Here is a 17,229-nt window from a genome sequence, read left to right as displayed (position 1 = left end):
GTCCTAAGAACGTCAGCATTTTCGAGATATGGGCCTCTTCAGGATTTCCATTTATTTATTTTATTTTTTATTATCATTATATACGATTTTTGGATGCACATTTTATATTACAACATAATATACATACAAGCGCAGCCTACATCAGCCAAGGAAGGTTCAATTTTTTATTTTTTATTTTTTTGTGACAAGTCACTAGATACTGTTAACAACTACAAAGATGTCGGTTTACGTGATAAGGGAAGCGAACAATTTTTTTGCATATAACAAATTCGAATTTTATTCACCATTTTACCACAGGAGGGAGCCAAAAGCCAATTTCTTCCCCAGTTGTCCAGTTTTAACGTTCGGTTCATGATCTACACTGATGGTCCAACATGTGACTACAACATCGTCTTACATTATTGCTAAATTGTTTATTTATTTGTTTAAACAAGGCTAATCACAAAACTTGTAAATAATAATAAAGGGTGGAAACATATCTTAATCATTTCACCAGCCAAAGTAATCTTATTGATAAAGGAATAGGCCTGGACAAGCCAAAATAGGCATCAATACTATCAACTATTGCCAGGGTATGGGGAATAAATACACATTATAATAATATTACTAATTAATATGATATATGTTTTTTCCCCACTGAATGAAATGAACCCCTATTAAGATTTGATTTGAATAAACATAAGTTGCTTTTAATAAGCTACAGAGACAGATGCTTGATGACAGATGCTGTTTTGGGTTTCAGTGAAAGATAATAAAGAACAGCTGAGGCATATTTAGAGTAAATGCATTGAATGTGAGTCATTTTTTTATTATAGTGATCTCCTACAAGCAGTACTGAATCTTACGTGAAAGTCTTTTTCATTCAGAAGTATATTGTGAGCTACAGCAAGTTCTTCAAATAAACTATAAATGAGAAATATTGATGAGTCAAAAGCAAATGTTAGTCACAAAAAAAGAAAGAAAGCAAAACAGGCAATTATACTATAAGATGTAACATTCATTGCACCTTATGGTTCTATATCTAAAATGAAAATAATAATTTTCACACTACATATGATTCTTTGTAGTAGGACATGGTTTAAACCCTGGCCACAAAAACATGACACAATATTATAATAATAGGCCTTGGCATGCACAGGCCTCTTTAAAGTTCATTATCTAAAGAAAACTTTCATTAGACAAATATATTAAGCTTTGATCGCTATTTAACTGTAAGAATAAATGTTATTTAATATAATAGTAAAACGTTAGGAATTGCAGTGCTATGCTGTCTGATCAGATGTCTTTGCCACAGTCAGGACACAGGATGTCATCTCTCTCTGTCAGGAAGCCACGGCCCACCAGGGACACCAAACACTTCTTGCAGTTGAAGCAGTCATTGTGCCAATGTCTCTCTTCAAAGGAGATGTATTTGGTGCCTCCCAGACCTGCAAAGGATATAACACTAGCAAATAACAAAGCTCATGATCACTAGAGCAATAATGTCATGGGAAATATGATTATTATTTGCTAAAGTGTGGACAAGAAGATTGCTATGAGACTCGTACTGCTCCTGGGGTGAGAAAGGCACAATTTTCTTTTTTTTACTCAGCATTATGTCATTCCAAACTCATAGGGCTATCTCTTTTTTTCATGAAACACAAAAGGTGAATTTTGAAAAAATATAGAATAATAGTATTTTTTGTAATAAAGAAATAAAGTCTTGGATTCAATTAATAACTGACGGATAAAAAAAACACATCCCTGCCCTGCATTTTTATGTCATTTAATAAATATATAAATCGTGTTTATACTGGTTCCATTTGGTCCTGATAAGCACTTTCCAAAGATAAGGAGATGTGTTGGTTGCTCATACCACTAATAGGGGTGGTGCATTCAGCACACTTCTTGGCATACAAATTGCAGTAGCAGTTCAGGCAATAGGGAAAGTCATCACGAGAGGTAAAGCGCTTGCCAGACAGCTGCTCCTTACAGCCAGTACACAAGAAGCAGTCCTTATGCCATGGCTGGTCATGGTAGGTCAAGCCCCCAGTGGTGATTGGCTGAGAAGAAATGATAAAGGTGTGATGTAGTATAGTATTTTTTCTTCAAAGCAAAATGTTGCATTCCAGGTGTTCTTACCTTCTTGCAGTGTACACACTGCAGTGCAAACTGCTTCTCATAGCAGGGCACGCAGTAGTTATTATTGTCCTTAGGAATGAAGCTCTTGGTTCCAATAGGCTGCTGACAGCGCTGACAGGTAAAGCAGGTCTCATGCCAGCTGTTCCCATTGTGCTCCATCTTCCTGGAGCCTGAGAGAAATATAGAAAAATGCAGACAGTCAAACAAACTTGGCTGGATTATAGAGACGATTGATTATAGCCTATTTATTGAAGGGTTAGTTTACCCCAAAATGTAAATTACTGGGAAATTTTGTGTTTACCTTATCTGCATTCAATTCCACATGGTTTTTAACTTTACATCTACAAAATGATGAAGTGTGTTTTTGCTTTTAAATGTGTTTATAAATTTTATGAAGGTGCTGTAAATTCAAGCATTATAGTCTATAATGCAAATTGCTTCTTACTAACACAAACCCAACTGTTCCTCCATTGAAAGAAAGTCTATACCACCAAAACTTTGAAACTTAAAAAGTTAATATATCCAATGAGTTTTGTTCACTCCAAGCATGTTTGAGCCTCTGTGACAACCAATAAGGTTTGTTCTTGCATGTCAAGCACAACAGTTGAGCTGCATCATGTTTGTTGTGCTTGATGAGGGTTGAGGGGTGGGTCAGGTTTTGTGTTTTTTTTTTTTTTTTTCTTGGCTTGATTGTGTTTATGGGGTGACAGGCTCTGATTGGTTAGCCAGCCCAATGTGTTGTGATTAGCTAAACTGCCTCTAGTGCTTTTCTAAAAGTCCCGCCCCTCACTTCAGCAGCATATATCGCATAAAGCTATAATACAGTAATACAGTATAATTGGGCCTACTTCGCTTGGGGCGCAAGAGTGCCAACACCACACATTAGCCGCATTTCCACTGTCAGGCCAGTGCGAGCCAGGGCTTAAAGCGGGCCGGGTGGGGCTCATAGCCCCGGGCCAGTAGCACGAGGCCAGAATAGCGCAGGGTTTCCACAGTGGAGCTTGAAGCACCGCTGCACGTCACTAAAACACGCCCTTTACACGCCTCTCAGAACAACGTCATGCAACCTCATTATTTCACCAACAAAGAGAAGTTATCAGAAAACTAAGAAATAAGCCACTGGAACATGCGCGATCACAAAACAAACATAATAAAAGCGGCCGTTTGTTTGCATGCTTTGTTATATATTCAAATTCAAAAGCATGATGTTTTAACTATAGAATTGATTTATTTTATCAGGACTCAAAATTAATCACACATAAATACACTTATTACTATTTTATTTATTTATTTATTTTCAACGCTTATGAAAATATCCTGCTTATTCAGTCGAGTCTGTTTCTGTTTATTAGCCACAGTAGCCGTCACATTTAGAATTAATGATAATATCTCTATTTTTATAAAAACTCCCGAACAAAAAACATTATTAGGCTATATTCTTTTATGATAGGCAACGTGAGAAAAACTCTCGAGACGAGGCTTGTGACAGATAATATAAGTTACTTAATAAATACACGACTGTGATAGAGAATAAGAAGCTGACGTCTGATTTCTTCAAGAGGTCATATTTTACCATGTTTACTATGGTAATGTGTTTAGCGTGCATATCTTTTTCATGGCTTATAAATATTTCTGCCTTGTATGGTGATTTTAATCCACATTGGATCAAGTTATTTCAAACACTCTCTGCTGACTGAAAGAGAGTTTTGAGCTCGACTTATTTAAAAAAGTGTTTAATGCTGGCGTTATCGCGGCTATCTTTCTGAAATGATCCGCAGCGCAGACTCGCTATTTTTATAAAAGCTCCCGAACAAAAATCATTACTAGGCTATATTTTGATGATATGCAACGTGAAGCTAAACTTTTGAAACGAGACGACAGATAAAATGTTGCTTAATAAATACACAATTGTGATAGAGAATAAGAAGCTGACGTCTGATTTCTCCAAGCAGTCATATTTAACATCTTTACTGTGTAACGTTAATGTTTACCGTGCATAGTCTTTTACATCGCTTATAAATATTTCTGCCTTGTTTAGTGATTATAATCCACATCGGATCAAGTTATTTCAAACACTTGCTGCTAACTAAGAATGAGTTTTGAGCTCAACTTATTTTAAAACATATTTAATGCTGTGGTTAAAGCTGTTATCTCTCTGAAATGATCCGCGCTGACGCTCTCCAGACACGGAGAAACTCCGCCTTTGTTCGTAACCCCTCCTCTAGCCCCAGCTGGCCCGCTTTGGCCGAAGGTTTTCGTCAGGCCAAAAAACCTGGCCGTTGGCCCCGAGGAAGCCCCGGCGAGGCACGATCAAGCCCCGGAAGTGACTGTGGAAACGCGACTGGCCCTGGCACGCACTAGCACGCCCGGTCCTAGCTCGATAGTGGAAACACGGCTAATGCTCAACTTCCTCCCACTAGTGCTGCTAGCCTCTCGGGGGTGGGGCTCCAGTCAAAACACGCCATCCAGCTAAACGCGTCCGCTGTGTCACTTCCTGGACGCTTTGAGGGCTATCCCGGGCTTTTCACAGTGGATATTGGGAATAATTCAGCACGGATATTCTCTTCAGTTCAAACGCAGACCTCCCCGCTTCAATTGCGTGGTCCCGTCACTGACTTTGCCCCAAAACCTTTCTGTTCTGAGACATGAAGTTCTCAGTCTGCTTACATTATGGTCACTCACAGTTGCGTCAGCACTCTGAGACTGTGGAGCAGCCCGAATATGTTCAGCACAGGAGTTCCTTTGGGTATAGTGATGCAGCGTACCATGGTCTCGACCGACGCGTAAACTACAGGCTGGGGAGTCGTGTGCCTGGGTATACCTGCCTCAGGCCTGTGGTCAGAGTCACAGAGAAGGTGGCACATAAACCGTTTGGAATTGGAAACGGTGTCTTTAGCCCTACAAGCCTTTCGGTCAAAATTGGAGTGGCAACATGTACTGATTCGAACTGACAACATGTCTGTGGTCTCGTACATAAATTGCCAGGGCAGCATGCGTTCCAGAGCTCTATTCAAACAGGCAGCGAGTCTCCAGTTGTAGGCAGACCAACACTTTCTCTCCATAAGAGCAGCGCACATCCCCGGTATCCTTAACCGTGGAGCAGACATGCCTTTAAAGGAATGGGATTCCTCAAAGAGAGTGAAGGCTTCACCCAGGATCAGTTCAAATGATTTGGGATCAATTCAGGAGGGTAGAAGTGGATTTGTTTGCCACATGTGAGAACAAGCACTGTCAGACGTTCTTCTCGCTATATTACTCCCGGCTGCCGGGAGATGCTCTGACAACGCGTTGGCCGGAAGCCAGGTTTTACGCATTCCCTCTGCCCATGGTGTTGTGCAAAATCAGGGAGGAGAGAGCGTTAGTTATACTCATGGCCCCAAACTGGCCGAATCAGCCTTGGCTCATGGACCTGAGAGAGTTGGTGGCTCCCCATGGAAAATCTCCCTCAGGAAGGACATGCTCGCTCAGGAAAACGGCAGGATATGGCACCCCCAGTCCCAAGCTATGGAACCTTCATGTGTGGCCACTGCGGGGATCCTAAATGAGCGGGACGCTCTGCACTCACGAGTGCGAGCACGCTTACAGAGGCAAGCGCACATTCTGCTAGGGTGCCTCTACGCTCTGCAGTGAGGAGTTTTCACAAAATGGTGCCAGGACATTGGTATTGACCCGGGGACCTGTTTAGTGTCGGAATTTTTTGAGCTTCCTACAGCACAGATTGGATTGCGGGAGTTTGCCATCCACGCTGAAGGTGTATGTGGCCAATATTACTGCTTTTCGTTCGCCGGTAAACGGGCAATCGATCGGAAAGCACGCTCTGTTAATCAGTTTTCTCAGGGAAAAGAGGAGATTGTGTCCTTCACAATCTAGCCTTAGATCTCGATGATTGCATCTGTTTCGTACCTGGCGACTGTTATGCCACTTTCCAGCCGAGACCAGGTTACGTTCCGAAGTCACTCAATAGAGTTTAGAGCACGGGTTGTTTCCCTGCCCTCCTTATCTGCTGAGCCGTCAGCCTCACGTGATGCTGATACTCGGACAGCAGTTTGCCCTGTTAGGGCTCTGCGGATGTATGTGGATCGCTTGGCCGCCTTTCGTCAATTGGACCAGCTGTTTGTGTGCTTTGGTGGATGTGTTAAAGGACGTGCTGTTTCAAAACAAAGACTTTCTCACTGGATGGTGGACACTATTGTGTTGGCTTACTAATGCCAGGGGAAATATTGTCCCCTCAACATCAGAGCTCATTCTGTGAGGGCAATTTCTTCATCATGGGCCTGGTCTAGAGGTATGTCTTTCTAAGATTTATGTCGTGCTGCTGGCTGGTCTTCCCAGAACACATTCGCCAAGCTGGATGTACACTCCGTAGCGGCTCATGTACTTTTGGTGAGTTCAATTTCTTTCATGTGTTGTACCAAGGCTGCTAACTCTGTGTTATGGTTTATAGGTTTATGCAGTTGACACCGCTAACGCTGTGGACTCTGTTTAACTCTTGTGCTTGAGTGCTCATTATGTTGTGTCTGCTCTTGTGTCTGTGTGGGTGTGATTGACCCCGTTCAGGGCTTATCTTCACTGCTCTCACGTGGGATTTAATACAGTTCCCATATACGTCAATAGCTGACATAATGTTGAGTTACCGCCTCAAGTTATCGTAACCTCGGTTCCCTGAGAGGTGGGAACGAGACATTACGTTAGCCGCCGTGGTTGCTGTTTGATCAGCTGTGCTAGCATTCAGTCGTGATTCTGACATAATCTTCACGCCCATGCAATTTATACTGCCCACGACCTGTCAGTATTTGCATGCTTCGCGTCAATTGGTCTGCTGTCTCCAGCTGGCGCTTGCCCATAAGATTTCAGCGAAAGTGGAGAAGGGAGGAGTTCCAATATATGTCAATAACTGACGTAATGTCTCGGGGAACTGAGGTTATGACAGTAACCGGAGACGTTTTCTCTTCCTCTTCTCTAAAGCAGCACAGCATGGCCTTTGCTGGGTTTATCTGGGTTTGTTATGTCACAAATCAAGGAAATAACTTGTTGTAGTCCCTACCAGCTGATTTTGTAGGCATCAAACTGTTAGAAATGTAAGAGACAATATCTTTGTTTGCATCGAACTTTCAGAATCGTAACTTTGCAGATATTGTTTATGCTCAAACAGCAACATTATACACTAACTAATGATTAAAAAATGTAAATCTCAAACAACCACCCCTTTAATGTTTACATTAAATCTGTTTATCATAAAATGTGATTTGGACTAAACCATTCAATTCATGTGAATTAGCCAACTTTTACAATGTCTTTATTAACTTTTTGAAGAGCCAAAGTTTTGGTGGAATGGACATACAATGAAGCAACAGAAATCTCAAATTTTATGAAAAATATTTCAATTTGTGTTTCAAAGATGAATAAAAGTCTAATGGGTTTGGAATGGCATGAGTGTAAGTAACTGATGACAAAATAAAAATAGTAAATGACTTCACTTTATTGGTGAACTAATTTTTTTTAAAAGGATTCATTCAGTTTTTTCAGCTCTCCATATTAAAGTTAAGTATTGCTATGGCAATAGATGTTGTCCAACACTACAACTACAACCTTACCTTTCCTTCAGGTTTCTGAAGTACATGTGTGAAGAACAGGTTAAGCAAATGTTTCACTTACCTGGCATGATTGTCTTCTTGCACTCATAACATTTAGAGGAATACTCATTGGAATAACACTCAGTACATAGTAGCTGCTCATCTTTGGTGGAGAATGGCTTGTCCGCCAAGGAACGGTGACATTTGAAGCAGTGGAAGCAGCCATCATGCCAGTGACGGTCCTTGTAAGACAGATCCTGAGGACAAGTGCATACAAGTAAGCACAGTTCGAACCTACAGTGCATTGTCTCACATTAATTAAACTTGGGTTTAAGGGAGAGTCTGCATGGCCTCATTGCTCTTTTTAAGCCTTTTAAAAGTTAGTGAGAGTGGGAGGGGAGGGTTCCTCAATGTCAGATTTGCAGCAGGTTACTCGCCAATGAGAGCCGCAGGTGCTGGTGTCTGTGACCAATCGCAGTGTGATCTGCCAATAGGAATACGTTAGTGAGAGTCTGTCCTCACTGAGCACACATTGCCTCAGGATGAGTGAATGACACCAGTGCTTTAATTATCTGCCAATTTGGAGAGAGAGAGAGTGTGTGCTTATTAACTGCTGGCCCAAGGTGCTATGAGGTCATTCTGATTGCCTGGGACCAGAGTGAGTAGCAGCAGCTAACTGGGCCAAGGACGGGCCACACAGATGTGGCCCCAACCCAGGCCTGTCCTCCAAACCGGTGACAGCCTCCTCATCAGGACTAATGACCATGTAATGGGACACTAATGACAGAAAGTCACGGAAGCACCACTCGTCTATAGCAAGGGCTGGGATTGTACTTCTAAAGTATCATTGTCACTATATGGTTCTCGTATATCATCTATAACATTTACTATGATACACTGTATTATTTGATATTTTTATTTTTATCATAAAACATTGTCTTTAGGGCATTACTATGCTGAGGCTAAAGTGTTCTGAGGGGCTTTTAGCACTGTGCTATGCTGTTGCTAGGGTGTTTTCTATTTTAATCACCTGTTTTATCATCTGCAATAATAAATAAAAACAAATCATAAATTTAATGCAATAGCACACTTCATCTCAACAAGCTGCACAACTTGTGGTATAAATTACATTTATAGCACATGTTTGAAGCATGCAGTTTAAAGGGATAATTTACCCCAAAATGAACATTTTACTTCATCAGTTTTCTGTCATTCTAAACCCATAAGACTTCCATGCAAACTTATCTTTTTTGCTCATCCACGCAACCAAAATGTTAACTCTTCAAAAAGTACAAAAAGACATCATAACACAGTCCATTTTTACTCTATTTACCACTAAAGGAGCATATTTTTACCTTAAAGGTACACAAAAGTGTACATATTAGTTCCTAAGTGTTATTTATTAGTAGCACACCACTGACAATTTTTTTTTGTGTACAGTGTACAGTAGTCCAGTAGTAATAGTGATGTTTGCCTTTACAATAACTTTACAGATTTTATTCTGTAATCAATATATACTTTTTCACATTTAAAGCTGTACAGTGATATTGTGCATTGTTAGTTCAATATCTATTGAATTAACCGATGATAACAAATGGAACAATAATGTAAAGGGTACCTATTATAATGTCATAATAAACAAACATATGGAAAATTGAAATGACATAATGTCAATATGAAATTACATCATTTTATCTGTTATATTTTTATAGTAAGTAAAGGTTATAAAAAGTTTACATTTATCTTTGAAATGGCAGTGGAGGTCTGTGTGTCCATCACCAAAGTGAATGAGTGCAGGTAATTCCAGAAAAACTCATCTGGCCTCTTTTTTGGTTTTGGGTTCAGTCCAGAGTGCATGAGCTGGCATTCATTCTCCACGATTCCCCACCAGAGGGTCAGAGGGTCACACAAAGCTCCAAATCATTGTGCACAGTGTTACTAGATAAAAATGGTCAAATTAGCGCTAGACCATCTCACTCTGGATACTGAGTTTTGAGTCATAGTGCACAGTCTGCTGGAACTGTCATTCAAATGGAAGTAAGGTAAAAGTGCATATTTCTAGATATTAACTGCTATTTAAGTTGGACCACTCTTGAAAACGAAGTGAATTGAACTGCTTTGAATGCATACTTGTAGTGTACTTGAAATCTTTAAAAACTATACTTGCAGATATAATAATATACTCCTAATAATAAAAAGGCCACTTAACTTAAAGAAAATACACTTTCATGACTGTTTTTAACACACTTAAGCATTCTTTTAAAAAGTGCACATAAATTTACTTATTTTGATTGTTGACTAACATAAACCATGTAAGTACTTGATTATAACTATGTTATTTGATGTTACATTAAATGTATTTTACATGTACTAACTTATTGCAAATGTATTATGCAAATACATGACACACAAGTTATAATAGTAATGGAATTAAATTAAAATATTTTAATTTGTAAAGTAATATTTTAGTTTGTCATAAATGCATTCAGTACATTCAACTGTACACTTTAAACATATGTCAAAGGCAATAAATTGTGAAATTACATTGTAAAGATGTACGTAAGTCTTACTTAAGTGGATCAAAAAAGCTCTCTAATTGCATTAAATATACATTTAAACTATGGCTAATACATTTTGATTTAATTGCAGTTAACCTGCAATTAAGTGTCTGTAAACACATAAAATTTGCACATATTAATTTAAAGTATTACTTACAAAATAAATGCTTACAATATACTAAATTGTATTGCTTTTTCAATAGGGTTGGATTGTATCTTTAAAACATTTAGTATTTGAAAGTAGACAGTGTGAAGATCAACATACTCTGCTGTTGCAGCCAATGGGATTCTTGCACTCTTCACAGGTGTTGGAGTAGAGACTCTCATAACACTTCACACAGTATGGATTCTCATCACGCAGAACATACTTCTTCCCAAACAAAGACTCCTTGCAGAAGTGACAGTCATAGCGTTCCGCCATCTTGGATTTAAACAATTCCTAAGAGATAAACGTGTATTAAATGGTGCAGACAGGTTAATGAAAATGCCATTGTTAGGCATGAATCTTAACTTGTAACCCTATAATACCAGTGCTTAACATCTACTAGAGGCTAACTATATGAGGCAAACTTTCTAAAGCAGGTGCAGAAGGCATGCCAATGTATTAGTCCCAGCTGTTATATCTCCCTCATTAATGCCGTGCTAATATTCCTGCATTATCCCTCAGTCAGAACTGTGTCCAGACTAGCTTTTGTGCACACAATGCTAGTCCACTCTGAGCTCCAAACTTGTATCTTCTTTTCTCAGTGAGTCTCATTCAAAAACAGCAAAAGTCTCCATAAAGCTTGTTTCGCAGATTCACTTCACTAAACTTGGTAAACTATTCTTCACTTCAGTTGTCAACCACAATTACCTATGAATTAAGATTGGAACTTTATGTTTATTTTTTCAAAAAGGTTGGAAAATCTTTAGTTTTAACTAAAGTACGTATTTTCTTTTCTTGAAGGTATAAAAGTTTTAATACGCTATTTATTGTACAAATTGTGACAGTTTGGAAATATAATGTTCTTTGAGTGTCTAACATACAGTATACTAAAGTTTACCCTAAACCTAACCAATGGTGTTAACATAAACAAACATAAGCTAAAAAAACGTTTTCTAAAGCAACCATAGCATCTTAGCTTGCTTCTACAAGTCTTCGAGCTCTTTCATGAAGTGTACTGATTTGTATTTCACATCGCAAGTGCAAAACTTTAGGCCTACAAGGTGAGCTACAGAGCAAGTTTACAATGTCAGAAAATCTATACAGCAAGTCCATACAGCTATGTGATGCAAACATGATTAATGTTAGGTTACAAATCATGCACTATGGTAAAAGTGCTTTGAAGTCATTGTGACCTTCATAATAACTTAATAGGCTCCTTTATGTAATGTATGTCTCCTACAGAAAGGTAATGGAGTCAGTCCTGTGAAAACTTGTCAGATCACACTGTTGTGTTTGAATGGATTCTTTGATGAACACTGGGCACCAGATCAAGACAACTCTCAGTGGTTCCAGCTGTTCCCAGTGTGTCCCTTACTTTCAGTAAAGATACATATCTTCCTCAGTCTCTTACGTCTCAAACAGACAGATATACACATTAAGGGATTAAATAAGACTGACAAAAGCAGGATAGCTGGAGAATCATTTGTGACATGAGAATTACTTTTGAACCTCAATGAAGCCCCAAACCAACCCACTTCCAATGAAACCAAAAGTGATAAAGTGAAACGTACAGCTAATTAAAGACTACAAGAAGGCCTCTGTGTGTGCAACCTTTCAGCCATAACTGGATAAAGGAATGGCATGTGGCTGTGGAGATGCCTGACACATTTATTTTTCCCCCATAACAACTAGGAACCAAAAAAAAAAAAAAAAAGACAACCAAACTTTTCATACCAGTAATACAATTATTTTTGAGGTATAACATCGTAAACCTACTGTAGAGGATGGACACCACATCCATTAAAAAATACAGACAAAATACAAATGCTCATATATGCTTCTGTAATCATTATGTAATCATAATGTCAATTTTAAAATGCTTTCCACAAAAATCCACAAAAGACTGATGCAATTATATAATTTCTATTATGTTGTAATGTATGTAATAAACCACTATAAACTATTAAAATATGGTGCAGAGAAAAGTATTTGACTCACAAGCATTGGAAATTTCATGCCTGAAAGTAGACCATCTGTGCATTGACATGAGAAAAAGAGTCTGAAAATGTGAAGAAAAAAAAGATTCTGAAATTTTAGTGCAGATTGAGAAGTTGAAGATTTCAAAATCAGTGCAGCTTTCTAGAGGTTAATAAAGCAACAGGCTAAAGCAGGTGGAATTACTGGGGGGAAAAAGATGATGGGACAAAGGAATAAGCATCTACACACAACGAAGAGAAGAGAAGAGAAGAGCCTTGCCTGTCCTGTGCAGTGATGTGCTGTGCACCTTTGGTTCTTGAAAGAGAGATGGAGGAGTTAGTCCTGTGCTCCTATTTATTGGAAAACTCCCCCTTTGGAAGGGGCAACACATTATCAGGCACTATAAATACATAATGCACTATAAGCCAGTACTTCACAGTGCACACTCGTAAGTAAGAGTAAACATATATCATCTTAGACCAGAACGTAAACCAACGTGTCAGCAAAAGACGGTCCACCCAAAATACCATGCTGGGTGATGAAGAACGTATTGCTGGTTTTAAAGTTCTAGTTCTAAAGCCTTTTGGGATACTGACTAGCACACTAGCTTCCCATCCAAAACACAACATATGCTAATGATCAGCATTTCTGATCTATACAGTTTATACACTGCAAAGTTCAAAGTGATCAAACAAGAAATGAACATGTTCTGAATGTAACATTTTGGACAAGCAGCACCTTATTTCAATCATCCATGCCCTAAAAATCCATTCTGTGCCTTTCATTCCGAATTAAATAATACTATTTTGATTTGTATAATGTTGTAATTTAAGTGCTACTCAAATTTTTGCAAACATCAAGCTGTGTTGAACCAAGTTCTTGTGCTATGTGTTTCGAATTTAAGGTCATTCCACCATTAGACTTTCTTAGGCTTTTGTAAGATGGTGATTAGGTCGTCTTGAAAGTATGAAAACCACTTGACAAGTTCTTTTAACTGTTCACTTCATTCGTTCCCTATGAATTGAATCTGTGACCTTAGCATTGCTGTTGCTTTACCTTTTGAGCAACAGTAATTATTTTTTTCTTATAGATTACCTACAGACCCACAGAATACTATATTTGTGTTTTGCCTGAATATTTGCAAAGAAAACAAAATTTTTTGTATGTCTTGGCTTTCCATCATGTCCTCTGGATTTCTCTGCCCCACCCTGGCTTTCCTACATCCTTCGGGCTATAAGCAGAGGCCTGTGTGTGATAGTGTACAGTTGCTTAGTGCAGAGTAAAGGAATAGTAGGAAACTCTGGAAGGCTTTCGTCACTGCGGCTGATGGTTTACAGTGAGATGGTGAGTCCCAACACCTGTTTGCTTCAAATTTGCCCATTCTCATCTGTCTCTCCCATGGGTACTAAGATTTCCTTATGGCTAAGCAGAAGAAATCTTATGCCGGCCATCGGTTTACACTAGAATTTCCATGATCAGATTGCAAAAGGAGGCGTCACTTATCCCTGGCTGTGACTATTATTTCCAGGGGATATAGTTTATAATTAGGCTACACAAAAGCCATGACCATTCTATATTGCTAATGATTTTCTTCCCTTCATGTACACTTTCTGTACAACAAAACTTACAGGATTAATGCTTATTCCTGTTATGAGGATGGATTTGGGACGAACTCAGATGCAGACAGGATGTACTGAACACAAGATTTATTATACAAAAAAAAAAAGGGGAAAACAAAACCCACGAGGGGGAAAACAAGGACTAGGGTAGACACTAAATAACTCTACAAAACACAATAAACAAGGTAAACAAAGACTCTGAACACTAACTACTAACAAACACTCACGGTAGTACAACGACTTCTTTGAGGGGTTACAAGGACACGATATCTCAGGAGGCTGACAGGTAGGAACACATAAGTAGAACAGTGAACCGACAAAAGACAGAGCACACTAGGGGATCTAAATAGGGGAACTAATCAGGACACAACAGGTGGCACAGATAACAAGACTAGGTTAACAAGGGGGGCGGGGCAAGGGAACGAGACAACACAAGCACATGGCCCAAAGACAAGGCCATGTGCTTGTACACAAAACACGGGTCTGTCATGATCCTGCCTCAAGACTAGAGAAAAGCCAGGATATGAAGGCAGAATCATGACAGAACCCCTCCCTTAAGGAGCGGCTTCCAGACGCTCCCCAAGGGAACATCAAACGCGGGACATGACTGACTGGGACAGAGACAAAAACCAACAAGACATGACAAACAACAACAAAGGCAAACATGAATACACAACGACAGGGTTAGGGTGACAAATCAAAAAAAAAAAAACAAGGAAGGGGAGGAGGCGGGACAACAAAGTTCATGGGGGACAGACCAGGGTGGGTGGGTTGGGCAGGAGTCTTAGAAGGACAGGACGAAGGCTGACGGCGAGGGGTCCGGGCAGGTCTGGGTGGGGAGTGGTCTTAGGACAACTGACAGAGGACATGACAGGGGAAGTCACGGGACACGGGGAAACATTGACTGGGCTCGGGGTAACATCGACTGGACATGGGACAACATCCACAGGGCACGGGGAAACGTCTACAGGACATGGGACAATATCAACAGGACACTCGACAACATCAACAGGACACACGACAACATCAGTGGGGACAGAAACTGGGTCAGGAATAGCACTAACTGCGGCTGGCTCGGGATCTCTGGGGACAGGATCAGGGGACAAGACAGGACTGGTGGGGATTTCCAGGATCTGGACAAGACGAGACAAATAATTAGACATAGTCTTGGCAGCTATTACGACAGGCATCTCCTTACGAGATGAGACAGACTGTAATAAAGCTTTGGCTGCAGAGTCGGCCGCGGCTCTCTCCTCCGCCCTCACGACTGCAGACTTAGAAACAGTTGTCTTAGTCGCCGGTTTGGGGTCAAGGGTCATCGCTGCTGGCTCGGGAGGCCTCGCCGACTCAGGAGGAGACAGGGTCACAGGACCGACAGGCCCCTTCTTCCTCTTCCTCCTTGGCCGCGGTGCGGAGGTCACAGCTGGGTCAGAGGCGGGTTGGGGGAGTTTGGTCTCGGGCAGGGCAGACTCTGACGCCGAAGACTCCGAAGCTGACTCCCATGAAAATCGTCTCCCTCGCTTCCTGGGGAGACTGATGGCTGTGGAAGGCGCCTCTGGACTCTGGGAGGGATCTGCCTGTTCCCCCAGTGTAGTAACTGCCAGGAGATGACCCTCTGGGATCACTGGCAGCTGGGCAGATGGTGGGGACCTCTGGGGGGAAACCTGCGGCTCCTCCTGGGGGAACTTCTCCCACAGCCTGGCATAATTGCGGAGAACCCACTCACCCTCAGGCGAGTATGGTAGGGCAACCCTCCTCTTGTCGGTGGGGGACGACATCCAGCATTGCTGGCGGAACTCCCACTGGTGTAGTAGGCTGGAGGGCATCCTGTCTGCTGAGTTCTTTGGTCGGTTCATTCTGTTATGAGGATGGGTTTGGGACGAACTCAGATGCAGACAGGATGTACTGAACACAAGATTTATTATACAAAAAGGGGAAAACAAAACCCACGAGGGGGAAAACAAGGACTAGGGTAGACACTAAATAACTCTACAAAACACAATAAACAAGGTAAACAAAGACTCTGAACACTAACTACTAACAAACACTCACGGTAGTACAACAACTTCTTTGAGGGGTTACAAGGACACAATATCTCAGGAGGCTGACAGGTAGGAACACATAAGTAGAACAATGAACCGACAAAAGACAGAGCACACTAGGGGATCTAAATAGGGGAACTAATCAGGACACAACAGGTGGCACAGATAAGGCAATCACAACAAGACTAGGATAACAAGGGGGGTGGGGCAAGGGAACGAGACAACACAAGCACATGGCCCAAAGACAAGGCCATGTGCTTGTACACAAAACACGGGTCTGTCATGATCCTGCCTCAAGACTAGACAATAAAGAATCATGACAATTCCACAGTAGGCATATGCCCTTTTCAAATTTTCCTGTTGTGATTAATTGCTCATGCTTTTATCACAGTATCATGGCATTGAAATTAAGTTTAAAAAAAGTGGTCATATTACAGTATAACAGGTTAAATAAGGTTTTCATTGGCAGTTTATGTTAACCAATTCATTAACTACTGTTAAGTAATGAAGCCCTAATTAAAGTGTGGATGATGAACAATGAAGAATCAAATCACTTTCAAACAATATCTAGGGCATGTTATAGTCCAGTTAAAATGAAAAAATAAATAGCCCATTAAATAGCCTACTTAAGTATTTGGCGCTGTGATGAACATTATAGCAAATAAACAAATCTGAATAGCTGAGCCTGTCCTCCAACAGAAAACGACCATATAGGTCGTTTGTGCAAGCATTTATAATGACCTATATTTATGTTTGAAGTTAAGCGCCCTCTAGCGGGCGTACAAAATAATGACAGTATCGCGTTGCGTCTGTCGTCATGAATTGACTTATAACGTCATTACCAATCAAAACGCACGTTTATTTAAATGCAATGTGTGGGCGTTTTACACCGATCTCACAGTATTTCCTACATATTTTACTAGGTGGCTTATTCGTTCGAATGACCACACCTAACCCCACCCCTAAACCTAACCCTCACAGAAATCATGCTAAATTATGATTTATTGAGCATATACATTTTTGTGCACGTCCGTTTCCTGGGATCGATCCCATGATAGCATGATTACATATCAAGGTATAACACAATAATTTACTAACTGAGCTACACGAAACGCTAACCAGATGGCAAATAAAAGAGTACAAAACATTAATATGAAAACGACCTTTTGCCGATAGGGGCACAATTGTAGTATA

At 40.4% G+C, this 17,229-nt stretch overlaps 1 protein-coding gene across 1 annotated transcript; it reads right to left on the bottom strand.

Moving 5' to 3' along the window:
* Positions 1-789: 789 nt before the first annotated feature.
* LOC113050756 (four and a half LIM domains protein 2-like) lies at positions 790-12,685 on the bottom strand. The gene is made up of 7 exons (XM_026214034.1): positions 12,654-12,685; positions 12,396-12,456; positions 10,518-10,691; positions 7,777-7,951; positions 2,122-2,291; positions 1,856-2,042; positions 790-1,427 (listed from the first exon to the last, which is right to left on the bottom strand). The coding sequence occupies exons 2-7, from the start codon at positions 12,411-12,413 to the stop codon at positions 1,276-1,278; spliced, it is 876 nt and encodes a 291-aa protein (XP_026069819.1). The 5' UTR covers positions 12,414-12,456; positions 12,654-12,685; the 3' UTR covers positions 790-1,275.
* Between the last annotated feature and the right edge of the window lie 4,544 nt (positions 12,686-17,229).

The sequence above is a fragment of the Carassius auratus genome, chromosome 31 (genome assembly GCF_003368295.1).
Source record: "Carassius auratus strain Wakin chromosome 31, ASM336829v1, whole genome shotgun sequence".
NCBI classification, from domain to species: domain Eukaryota; kingdom Metazoa; phylum Chordata; class Actinopteri; order Cypriniformes; family Cyprinidae; genus Carassius; species Carassius auratus.
This window is presented reverse-complemented; position numbering and strand designations above follow the sequence as displayed.

Excerpts from the sequence above, each read along its gene's own strand:
- LOC113050756 (XM_026214034.1), bottom strand. Across the intron at positions 2,292-7,776 it reads CAAGAAGACAATCATGCCAG|GCTCCAGGAAGATGGAGCAC; the intron begins GTAAGTGAAACA and ends TATTTCTCTCAG. Across the intron at positions 1,428-1,855 it reads ATGCACCACCCCTATTAGTG|GTCTGGGAGGCACCAAATAC; the intron begins GTATGAGCAACC and ends TATCCTTTGCAG.